The 12,780-nt window shown below is 41.0% G+C and overlaps 1 protein-coding gene across 1 annotated transcript in view; it reads right to left on the reverse strand.

Moving 5' to 3' along the window:
- Positions 1–12,780, reverse strand: part of col4a6 (collagen, type IV, alpha 6) — a gene marked incomplete in the record, with an annotated part of 106,998 nt that overhangs the window by 17,983 nt on the left and 76,235 nt on the right. The window contains 15 exon segments of the mRNA XM_024287809.2: positions 1–20; positions 195–266; positions 1,350–1,394; positions 3,646–3,829; positions 3,970–4,149; positions 4,237–4,394; positions 5,648–5,740; positions 8,214–8,258; positions 8,481–8,630; positions 8,718–8,822; positions 8,891–8,960; positions 10,521–10,574; positions 10,760–10,804; positions 10,883–10,945; positions 11,033–11,086. Of these exon segments, the coding sequence (XP_024143577.1) occupies positions 1–20; positions 195–266; positions 1,350–1,394; positions 3,646–3,829; positions 3,970–4,149; positions 4,237–4,394; positions 5,648–5,740; positions 8,214–8,258; positions 8,481–8,630; positions 8,718–8,822; positions 8,891–8,960; positions 10,521–10,574; positions 10,760–10,804; positions 10,883–10,945; positions 11,033–11,086 (1,338 nt within the window).

The raw sequence follows: 12,780 nt of genomic DNA on the forward strand, positions 1-12,780 counted from the left end.
ACCCGGCTGACCCTTTATGCCTAACAGAGACAGCAAGGTGTAACTCTGGACCTCTTTATGTGAGATGTTATCTTTGGATTTCAGAACAGTTAACCCTGACCCCAAAATTTAGCTTTTGCTTTAACATTTTCATGTTTTAGAGCTGTACTAACATATTTTATAATAAAACCAGGACGAACTCTCCTCTGCTTTACCTGGGCGTCCAGGTGAGCCAGGAATCCCAGGCTCTCCGGCTTGTCCAGGTATGCTGCAGGGCAACAAGTCACCTAGGGGCCGCAGACAGGTTCAAATTCAGGAATACACACAGAGCTTTGGAACAACCTTAACAGATTCACAGATAAAGACAGGCTAACTGCAGATCAACATGAAACCTGAAGTCCTCTCCTGTCGTTGTTACTCCTTTGCTGCTGGTGAACCAACTTTGTTGAACCTCACTATTCTAAACCTCAATAGCTGGAAAAAACTTAAACCCCAGAGAAAACGAGTGGTAATTTAACAGTGAGTGTCTGGAATTCAGGCTTTGATTTGGGTTAATGTGGGTTAAACCTGATTTTTTTTGTGGCAGCGACGGGATGTTGTTAGTAGGATCTCCATGGCATGAAAAAGCGGCTCAAACGCTGGAAAGGCCTGAGTCCACAGGCAAGCAGAGGTTTTAGCAGCTTCAGCAGGATCAGCACTGTGGCTGTTGTGAGGGAGGGCAGTGGGGGCACAGCCCCTTTGCAGACTCACAACTATTATAAAAGCTTCCACCCACCTTCAGGAGCAAATGATTCACATCTCACTGGAGCCCTCACATCCTCAGGTGCCGTTTGCTCTGGTCTCTAAAACTGGTTCCAGATACCTTTGAAATTATTATGGGATGGCCATACAACCCATGGCTTGGCGGCCATTTTGTGGCAAAGTGTGAGATTTGGCTATTTTCATCTTTTCACGAAAAATGGGAAAGGTCTCTTATATCGGAATGTTGTAAAAGGGTATGTATGGTTTTACCACCTCAATCTGAACAAAACAATATAAAATACAATATGACAATGTTAATATTGTGGTCATGGTAAAGAAAAAACTGTTGCAAAAAATCTGCTGACTCAGCTAAAAAACTGGCGGCATACGTGGAAAGTTTTGTGAACATCAATCTAGCTTGTTCTTGTCTAAGTTTGTATCTGATCCTTTTTTTTTTCTCTACTTTAGAAGTCTGATCTGCAGAAAATTTGCATGATGAAAGCTCTACGAATAAAGGTTTATTGGATTTGACTCCACTGTCGCAGCGACCCTGAACGCTGCGACAGACTTAACTAACGCCCATCCAGCCTGCTGCTCTGATGGGGAGGTTGAGAATGTTAGTTACCCACCCGTTCCCGTTTCGGCGTCATTAACCCGTCCACAGGCGCTTTCACCTGGACAGATAGACATGCACAGGGAAGGTGACGGACACGGGGATGGTGGATGGAGACGGGGGAAGGAGACGGACACAGAGGTGGAGGGGAGGGGGGGCAGCATACAAAGCCAGTCAGGATCATTTGCATGCGCCTGTAAAGTCTTTGTTTTCATCAAACAAATCAACTGAATCAGTGAATTAATGGAGTTAAAGCAGAAGCACGCTGGATCAGAGCCAGACTGCTCGATCGGGTTATTTCCGTCAGGGAGAGGAGAGAAGAAACACAAATTCTCTCCTGTTTTTTTTTCCTCCCTGAGAGGCAATAACCCTAATGTATAAGCAAAAATCAGTCAGCATTAGCGTCATAGTTCAGGTGTTATTTAGTCTCGGAAAGGAGAGGGTGAGTACAAAAAAAAAGTTTTATTTTTTAGTTAACGACTTTCTTCAAAGATTTTGCTTTAAATTTTAAGCTAGCCTGCTGCAGTCGATATTATTACTTTAATCTATAAATATCGATACGACTTCTATCTGTGTAAACCAGGGATAGGCAACTCCAGGCCTCGAGGGCCGGATTCCTGCATGTTCTCCAACATACCCTGCTCTGGGATGTTCTAATTGCCTGGACACACCTGAACCAGGTAATCTGTCAGGAGTAGGACTTGGATATCTGGATGTCCTGTAGACACTGTGGCCCTTGAGGCCTTGAGGTAAACCAATAATATCTTAGTCTTTCGGTTGCTACTTTTGGGTGTTGCCTCCATCTAATCCTATCATCTGCATCCTCCTCGTTCACACAAACCACTATCCTCCTCTTTGGTCTTCCTCTTGACCTCTTCCAACATCATCACTGTTCTTTCTCTAAACTTGTTCATTTATCTTCTTCTGTTCATCTGGGACCGGGTCGCAGTCTAAGCAGAGAAGCCCAGACTTTCCTCTCTCCGTTCACTTCCTCCAGCTCCACTGGAGAAACTCTAAGGCGTTCCCAGACCAGCCGAGAGACATAGACCCTGGGGTCTACGTCCAGTGGGACATACCTGGAACACTTCCTCAAGGAGGCGTCAAGGAACTTTTTCAAATCATCTCAATCTGATGCAGTGTATTTATTTCCAAAACATCTACAATAATCTGTTCCTCTGATGGATTAATTCTTGAACCTATCCATTCTGGTCACTCCCAAAGAGAACCATCTTCATCTCTGCTACCTCTGTCTTGGTCTCTAAACCAGTAACATAGCTGCTCTCACCACAAACTTGTTGAAACTCTTTGGTCACACATGAAATCATCCTCCACCGAATTCAACCTGCTTGTATACACCTCTCCAACTCTAGTTCTGGACGATTGACTCTAAGTCCTTAAAGTCCACCGCCTGCTCCCCCTCTGCTTCCTGTAAACTGACCGTTCCTCTCGAGTTACACACAGATACTCTGTCATATTGAAGCTTACCTTCATTCCTTTCCTTTCCAGAGCAAACCCTTACCTCACTAGATGTTCCTCCACTTGCTCTCTGCACGCACTATAGATCACAATGTCATCTGCAAACATCATGATCCTTTACCAAAATCTAATTCTCTTTCACTCTAGACTTTCTCATCCAAACCACAGCTTCTCTCTCTGTATTCTGTTGTAGACTTTCAGTGGCATTTCTCCAGAAGCTTCCTCAAAGCAAAATGGTATAGTACAGTTCCACAAAAGAGTCTCTCTAAAAGACCTCTGTACTACTAGAACCTTCAAACCCCCTCTCCAGTGTGGATAAAGAAAAGGGAAAAACATAAATCTCTTTGCCTCATCATCTCTCTAAAAGCGTTTGGTTTCCAAACTGTTTTGTTCTGTTTGGGATTCAAGATTTGCTGTTACAGTAAACCCTCTCACTTTGCCTGAGACTAAAAAAGCACATGAACTGTTGCACATGTCAGTGAATCAATTCTGGTAACTGTGAATCAATCAAGCCCTAAAGCGGTTTATGAATCACTGCTGCAGCAGAGCAGAAGCACATTAATGGAGAACATTAATCGTGGAGTTAGGATGCAGGAAGCTGCAGAGGAAAACCAACTCTGTCCGGTCCGGCTGCTGCAGCCATGAGGAGCGCTGGCTCTTTCTGTCGGTTCAACCGTGTTCGGGTGGGGTTGCTATGGCAACTGTGAAACACAAGTCTTGGACACTGTTGCCCTGTTTAGGATGTATCTGTCATTGTGCTCTAAAAAAGAACATAACCACAGAAACTTCTCACATACCCCAGTCCCACCCTACCCTGAGTTACCTCAGTCACTTACCTCTTGGTCCAGGTAAACCTGGTGGCCCAGGCAGCCCAGAAAAACCTTGGTCTCCAGGCTCACCCCGCAAGCCAGGCAGCCCTACATAGCCAATGCCAGGCTCCCCAGGGCCTCCAGGACGACCTTTGCTTCCCGGGAAGCCCAAGAATCCCTTTTCTCCAGCTGTACCGAAGCCAGGGTCGCCCTGGGATAGGAGCGCACAAACATTAATAGAAGATGTGTCGCCAAATAAATTAATTGTAGCAATTCCTTTCAGGTCTATGGAGGGCTTGCAGAGAAGCTTAGAGTGAACATTTAAACGTCAACCTTTTTCCAGATACTCACAGGAATTCCCGGGAATCCAGGAAAGCCAGGAAGCCCGTCTCTGCCAGGTCTTCCAGTTTCACCTAGAGGTCCTCGGGGTCCAGGGGCTCCACGATCCCCCTTGATTGGAAAGCCCTGCGTTACATACGACTCCCCCTTTTCTCCTTTTGGACCAGAGAAGCCTCTGTTACCAGGCCGGCCCTGCAGAGAGGAACAGTTTTTATTTTTTTAAAAGTCTGAAACTCCAGAGCAGCAGAGATACAATCCATCCTCTGAAATCTGACTCACATCAGGACCAGAACGGCCACTGAACCCCGGTGATCCCGTGTCACCAAGTTCCCCCTTCCTTCCAGTGGCACCGGGGCTGCCGTTGAGTCCAGGAGGTCCAGGTAACCCAGGTGCCCCTGAGGAGCCCCCTCCCTCACAGGCACAAGCCCCAAGGTCACCTGCAGAAAACACAACATTACAAATACAGCAGTAAGCACTAATCTCAATTTAGCTGAGTATGTTTTAACAATTAATAATTTCAATTATGAAAAAATAAGTTAGAAAATTGGCTAACATGAGTTCAATGGGGAAACTTACGCCCTTTCTAAAACTAAGCACCAATGATCTTTGGAGGAAGAGATCCAGTTTCATTTTCCACTTACTGCACTCTTCCATAAGACCATAGTGCATGCTAAGCTCTCCCCAGTAAAACATTTCTAATTGATTTTTTCTTTATCCATTGTGCATAAATGGGGCGAAGGTGCAGTGGTAAAGCGGTCGGCTTCTGATCGGGAGGTCGCAGATTTGGTTTCTGCCATGTGTCGAAGTGTCCTTAGGCAAGAAGCTAAACCGCCCACTGCTCCTGGTGGTTACAGGTTGACACCAGTGACTGTAAAGCCCTTTGGGCCATCAAGAAAGGTAATAAAGCCCTAAATGAATATACGCCCTTTACCACTTGAGTGAATCCCGAACAAACAAAACATCATCTTCTGAGTGAGCTCACATCTTTGCCCTCTTAGGGCAGGGGTGTCAAATCCAAAACATACCTTAGGTCACTGACTGAACAGGATAAACAGCTAATAGCTGAAAATGCTGAAGCTGATAGCCTGCTAAAATAATAGCTAAATGCTAAATTAGCCTAAAAAACTGAAAAAACAAAAACAACAAAAAAATAGTTTTGCCAAAACAGCTAGCATGTAACTGAAATATTAGCCTAAAAAAACTGAAAAATCCTAAATTAGCCAAAACAGCTAGCATGTAGCTGAAATATTAGCTAAACTCCAAAATAGCCAAAAAATCTTAGTAAATACCAAAACAGTCCAAAAAGCTAGCAGAATGCCAATTTTTAAAACTTTAAAATCGTAACTTTTAAACCTAATCATGAATCATAAAAAGTCTCAATATTATTCCAGAATAAATCGACTCAAACATTAAATAACTTTCAATATTTTACTCTCAATAAAAATATGTTTTGTCAAAAATCATACAACTTAGAAATTAGCACACTATAAAATCAGCCCATTAATAACAATAAAATAAAATCATCTGGAGGGCCGGATCCGGCCCCCGCGCCTTGACTTTGACACATATCATGTCTTAGAGGGTCTGAGTCAATCAGGTACTGAGAGTCAGAAACCAGAAGCAGTGACAGGAATGAGGGTTTTGGTAAGAAATTAGCCCCTTTTCCAAAATTATTTCCTGAAGCCCGCACCTCTGAAGCCTTTGAACCCTCGGTTTCCAGGCGGTCCTCTGGCGCCGGGTGTTCCAGGTACTCCGGGGATACTAGGGCCACCCTGAGGAGAGCCTACACACACACACATGTTCACAGTCAAAATGAGGTTCACGTTCCGTCCCGACAGCTATTGAGTTTGGAAATCAGCAAAGAAATGATAAACCAGTAAAGGTTAGTTTGCTTAATTTTCCATCAGATTGGAGCTGCTGCTGGAAGATGAGAGGCTGACACGGAGAGGCACTGAAATGTGAACGCAGTCATGTGAAAAAGAAATTGCTTTGACGCACCGGGACACAATAAAGAGGAACACCGAAGAGGATGAAGTAGAATTTAATCACATGTTTGACACTGTGTAGTTATGTTGCAAACAGAACAGCAGTAAACTCACATCTGTTTTACAGACATATTTACACTAGATGGATAACATCTGATGTTCCCCAGAAGATTCTGAACAGTGAAAATGAAGCCTGAAGAAGTAAATACTTTGGGGATAAAGTACTTAGTATTTTGTACTTTAGTACTAGTAGACTGACTTAATACTCTTTTAATGCCTTTTAAACCTTTAGCATCTTTCTGACAAAGAAATTAAAGTTCAGAAAAATTAGCTGCTGTGGTTATATAAACGAAAATGTGGTGTCCTAAGAGATTAAAGTCTTAAGAAGTAAAAAAAACAAAAAAACAAATACATTGCTCAATTGTTGTTATATCAATCATGAACACTGATTGTCCAATTTATGCTACAACAAAGTCGTCATTTATTTGAAAGAATTTTAAATGAAGATATCTATCAAATTTGGTTAATTATCTTCAATAGCTCTAAAGATATTAGGCTAAAGTCAGTAAACTTTCTCACCTGACTAATTATCCTCTATAAAAATAGATTTTTTTTCTTTTTTTTCACCAGACATTTGTCTGTGAAAATGGAAAGCAAATAAAAGTTGTTCATATTTTATGAACTCAGGAGCAATACTCAGATGCAAAAACATGCTAACATGTTCGTATCAACATGCTAACACACCACACGGTTTCTTTGCTAAACCAGTTAGGTGAAAGGTGGATCTGAAAGGTGGAAACATAGAATTACATCTCACACATGCAACAGACAAGAGAGTAAAATAGAAATGTGTAAACCTTTACTTCCCTCTGGTCTCTCGTTACAAGAGTTAACAATGTTATTGGACACATCAATGGTAAAATTGTAGGAACAAATTTACCATTAACAAAACAATAATGACAAACCACTATAAACATGGATGTTTGAGAAGTATCTTTCTGCTCCGGTTCCCTGATGAACAAAGATTCTGTCCAGATTTGAATGGCACCTGAGAACCATAAATACGAAATTCCTTTAAAGGGTAACCAAACTCTAAATCCATGTTTTATTGGCTGTTGACCTCTATAAATGGAGGTTTAAAGGTGCTGTTTGTTGGTCATTGTCAAATTTTTGACGAATTAAAATAAACTTGTTTAATTCTAGAAAATAGTCAAAAACTGCCGGTGTGCTGCCCCCTACAGGTTGAATCGAGGTATTATATTTGAATTTCATGATTGGTCAAATCATTTAAGTCCCGCCCTGCAGCTCCAGTAATGATAACAGTCCTGTTCCCTAGCTCCACCCCTCTGACTGGATTTTCCCCGCTATGGGCGGAGTCAGCCTCCAACTTCCCTGTTTGGTTACCCTTTAATGACAATCTTCTCAGATTCAGGAGAAATAGTCCGGTTTACATTTCAGTCCTAGAACCGCAGAGCAGCTCCAGGCCAGTCTCTGAGTGCCTGAAGGTTCTATTCAGTCCAGAATGTGTTCTGTCTAGCCCCTTGCTGTGTTCTGTAGACGGTACTCTGGGAATGCTGGTTCCCGTGTCCAGGAAACTTTTGGGTTTTTCTGGAATAACTGGAGGAAGTTTATCTTGAGTGTATTTGCTCCCAAATAAGTGACTTTTTATTAAAATATCCTGTCCAAATGTGCAGCCTATAATGTAATTGTCATCAATATTCATTTTACGCTGCAAAGACAGACACGTTCATTCTGACATAAAAATGTTGTGCACTTTCTTTTTCACATGACAGCCTCATATTAAAATGTAAAACAGCAGAACTGCTTCAGTGATTTCACATGGACCTTAAAGGAACACAGTCACTTTTCTTTGCAGTTATAATTTGACGTTAGTCTGGCCAATTATTCCTCTAAAATACCAAAGCTTACAATTACAATTTGGTGTATTCACAGGATCTTTATGTTTAATGTGTGTATAAATTTGTGGGTAAAGAAAGTCCTTTTTGTCCATGTAAAATCCTTCGTGGTTGTTGACAGCTGGCGACCCCTGTGGCCAAAGAGCGAGCAGTAGCCTGGCGTACAGAGACTCCCTCCCCGGGAAGGAGCTGTCTGCACTCTCCACTTACCGTTAGTCGCTGCAGAGGGCAGCAGAGAGCAAAAAAAATAAAAAATAAAAAAGCGAAAGAGGCCGTTTAATCTGGCTTTAAGAGGCTTGGTGTTGCCATGGCGATTGCAGGAATATGGCTGCCTTTAGGATAGCTGTAAACTGACCTTTGGGATTGACAGGATAGATGACACAGGGATCAGAGGTCCTGCCTTGGAGGACAGCAAAGTCAGACAGCTGTTATGTTTTTTTTTTATTTTCTTAGAAAGAACTGGTCTCTACTCCAGAAAAAAATTCAGAAACGTCTGCTACTGTGGAAAGAAGGAACTCCCTGTGAAGACGAGCTGGATCATAGCCACAGTTCCACAACAAATATATATCTCGCTCCTGCAACAGAATGAAGAGATGCTTTCCAAGCAGCTCAACACACTCACCAGGAGGACCCTGGAGTCCAGGAGGTCCAGGAGGTCCAGGTGGTCCAGGCAGACCTGGGAGTCCTTCAGGACCATCAAGCCGTGGGCCTGGGTTTCCTTTCTCTCCTTCCAGGCCGGGTAGTCCAGGTAGACCTGGAAGTCCTGGTGACTCTAGAATATGGCATGCAGCAGTACTTTAAAGTCCAAAGGTGAAGAGTCACATGGATCCAGTTTACTGAAGACTCTTTAATTCGTTACCTGGCAGAATACGTCCAGGTTCGCCTGGAAGTCCCGGGAACCCCGTGGGTCCTTGGTCACCGGGAACGCCAGGAGCACCGCTGTAGCCAGGATCTCCTGGAGGACCTGCAGGAAGAGCGTTATGGTTCAACCCAAACCTAAACAACTCAACCGAATGTGTGTCTGGGCTTCACCTTGAGCAGAAATGCCAAAATTATTGACATAAATGGGAGGTCCTCGAGGACCACGGTCTCCTGGGTCACCCTGTGAGGAACACAGAGCCAGCAGAAAATATAACAAGACCACCAGGGTGAAGCCACGTTTCTACGATTTAGCAGTTGTGACTTTGAATGAAAATTGGGTTTAATATTTTAATATAGATGACTTTTACTGCTTTTTTTGTATAAATATGATATCAAATTCAAAGCATTATCAAAATATTTTGAGGAAGTAAAACTAGAAAATCAGAAAGGAATTGCTAAACATACTAAAGCTATCTGCATACAGCTAAAATTGCTAAAGTACTTAATGTTGCAGATATTACATTAAGTGCACAAAGAATTTGAAGAATTTCTTGAAACATTAAAAAAATTCTATAAAATTTAAAAATGCATAAACGTATGAACTCAGAATGAACCAAAAACCTCAGTAGATCTCAAATTAGCCAAAAAGGAAGCATTTAGCTCAAATTTGAACTTATCTCCAAAAAAGCCCCAAAATACTTATTAGGTGCCAAATTAGCCAAAAAAATAAATAAATAAATAATAATAAAACAAATAATAAAAAAAAATAGGACATTGCTGAAATACTATCTTAACTCATAATTAGCCCCAAAAAACCTCAGTAAATGCAGAATTGGCCATAAAAGCTGGCACGCTCCTAAAATACTAGCTTAACTCACAATTAGCCCAAGAAACCCCATTAGATGCTAAATTATCCAAACACATTAGCGTGTTACTGAAATATTAGCTTAACTAAAAATTAGCCTTAAAAACCTCCAGCATTAATGTTCTTCTCATTACAGTTTGCATAATGAATTGAATAATGAAAAAATTGTGTAAAATCGTAAACAATTGCATAATATTTCAAAATTTGCAAGAAATCTAACAATACCAAAAGTACAAGCATGAATTTCCTGAACATGCTGAATATTTTTAATTAAACAATTTGCATGAATTGGTTCATTTGAAAAATTCCCGTTAATTTCAATGGGGCTAAAAATTGCATGAATTGCATTAAATCGTAAAAACCATGAAGTTTATGAATACCAAAAATACAAGTAATAATATCCTTAAGGAGTTGAACTTTTTGAAACCAAGATTGCAGAAATGGCTGAAAGTGTGATCGAGTTTTTATGTGCTGAAAATCATTCTGAAGAAAAATGAATCAGAGAAACAGAAATCACTAAATAAAATCACAAATAAAATCACAAAACGGAATAAAAGCTTCAGTTCTTAGATATTCACTGCTCTTCACCAACTCTCTTTAGCTTTAACCTGGTGAAGAGTTGCTTTATTTGCAGATGATGTTCTGCTTTTTATGACAAAACTTTACAATTTTTAATGAAATTTGAGTTTGAATTTCTATTCCGATGGCCTTAAAGAGGAAGAAACTCTAGTATAACTTAGAGACAGTATGAACGTGTGACATATTTGTGGTAGCTAGCGTCAGTGGATCTGTGAAACTCTGCAAAGTAAAGTTTAAAAATAACCAAAAATTTGTATAAACCCAAATTTATAAAGAGAAACAATGTGTGAGATGCTTAAAAAATGTCATCCTTTGAATTAAAAGAAAACGAAGTAGAAATAGAGACTGGGGGTTCACCTTTGGCCCGTCGTAACCTGGACTGCCGGAGTATCCTGGGTCTCCTCTCAGGCCCTGTGAAAGTACGACACTTACCTGATTTACTTTTATCTTTTCATCTTTTATTGTAACTTTTACCATTTTTTTTATTTTATTTTTTTGTAGCACTCGTCAATGAAAAGTGCACAACACATGCAATTTATTACTTTTTTATTTTCCAAAGGCATAAATATATTAATCGTAGCATTAATTGAATGTACCGGTAACCCTGGAGCGCCCTGAGGTCCATTAAAACCCGGAGCACCCTGTTTGGATGAAGATTAGAAACATTACAGATGTAGAAAAGGCAGGTTCTGAGCGCAGCAATGATGAGGGGGTCTTACTCTTCCTCCAGGATATCCAGGGATGCCTTTCTCTCCGATTTCACCTGGATAACCGAAAGCTCCCTGGAACGAGTGATTCAAACAAAATAAGAGAATGTTAGACCTGTGTCTGTTCCCACCTTTCCAAAGAGGGGAAAGAGGAATGCTTACAGGCAGTCCAGGTAGTCCTGGGAATCCAACTGATCCTTTTGGGCCTGGTTCTCCCTTTGAAATACACAGAGAGCAAGGTGAAGGCGGAGCTTTAGTGGAGATCATGTTGTCTGTTCTGAACTATTAATTCCGCACAGGCTTTAAAATTCAGTTTATTGCAATTATTCAGATTAATTTTTCTATGACATTTTAAGTTGACTCTTCTTTAACTCTATATATTTACAAATTTGTGGAGTTGAGTCTGATCTAATTCAACCTAATGTAATTCACTAAAACTAAATCAAACTTCATTCACCAGAGTTGTAACTGTACCAATTAAATCAAGCCTAATCTAATCTAATCTAATCTAATCTAATCTAATCTAATCTAATCTAATCTAATCTAATCTAATCTAATCTAATCTAATATAATCTAATCTAATCCAAAAAATCAAATGTAATTTACCATAATGTTAACATTATCAATCTAATCTAATCTAATCTAATCTAATCTAATCTAATCTAATCTAATCTAATCTAATCTAATCTAATCTAATCTAATGCAAAAAATCAAATGTAATTTACCATAATGTTAACAGTATCAATCTAATCTAATCTGATCTGATCTGATCTGATCTGATCTGTTCTGTTCTGATCTGACCTGACCTGACCTGACCTGACCTGACCTGATCTGACCTGATCTGATCTAATCTGATCTGATCTGATATGGTTTAATGCAATCTAATCAAATGCAAAAAAAAAATCTAATTCAATTCACCGTAATGTAAACTGGATCAATCTATACTAATCTAATCTGATCTAATCTAACGCAAAAAATCAAATGTAATCTAATCTAATCTGATCTGATCTAATCTAATCCAATCAAAGCATGAACACCAAATCACATTTTCCATCATTTTAACTGTAACGATCAACTCAAATCAAATCTAATCTAATCTATTCCAATGCATTAAAATTAAAAATAATTTACCATAATTCTAACTGTGTCAATCTAATCTAATCTAATCTAATCTAATCTAATCTAATCTAATCTAATCTAATCTAATCTAATCTAATGTCAGTTTGACCATTTTCATTCTTCAGTAAAGTAAACGGCGCATGAACGAGACAATGCGCTTTCTCGGTTGGTGCAATGGTTGGTTTGCGGTGCAGACATGAGGGTTGTCGTTGGTGCTCAGCACATTCACACACTTGTAGAGCTGGAGGACTCTGAGAGGTTCACACTCATGAAGGCGATTGATGATGAAGCTTCAGCAGCCCTCCTTCATCTCAGCGCTTCCTCTGAGAAGTGTGTCCAACAAACCTGCTCTCCTTTGTCTCCTTTGGGAAAACCCACAAACTCCACAATCCCGTTGATGAGCGGCTGGCCGGGCTCACCGGGCAAACCCGCGTCACCCTGGAGACCGTAATTGAGGAACAAAGACAGCGCTCAGTGAGGCCCGTGACCTGAGGTCCGACCAGTCAACGACGGCGGCATTGGAGAGGAAAAGACGACTATTTGCAGGGCTGAGCTGGGCTCTGACGGTGGCGGTGGTGTTGGTGGAGGGAGGGGGGGTAGTCCTACCCCCATCCTCCCACCATGGCGTTAATGGTCCCTGGAATCACTGTTCCTCTTCCTGCTTTTATCCCGCTGGCCGATTTGATGCTCCTTTGTAGGGTCTCCATAGCAGGTCTCCATAATAGCACGTGTGTTTGTGTCCAAGTGTGTGTGTGCATGTGTAGAAGTGCTGCTACTCCCCCCCCCCCCCC

The sequence above is a fragment of the Oryzias melastigma genome, linkage group LG18 (assembly GCF_002922805.2).
Source record: "Oryzias melastigma strain HK-1 linkage group LG18, ASM292280v2, whole genome shotgun sequence".
NCBI classification, from domain to species: Eukaryota; Metazoa; Chordata; class Actinopteri; order Beloniformes; family Adrianichthyidae; genus Oryzias; species Oryzias melastigma.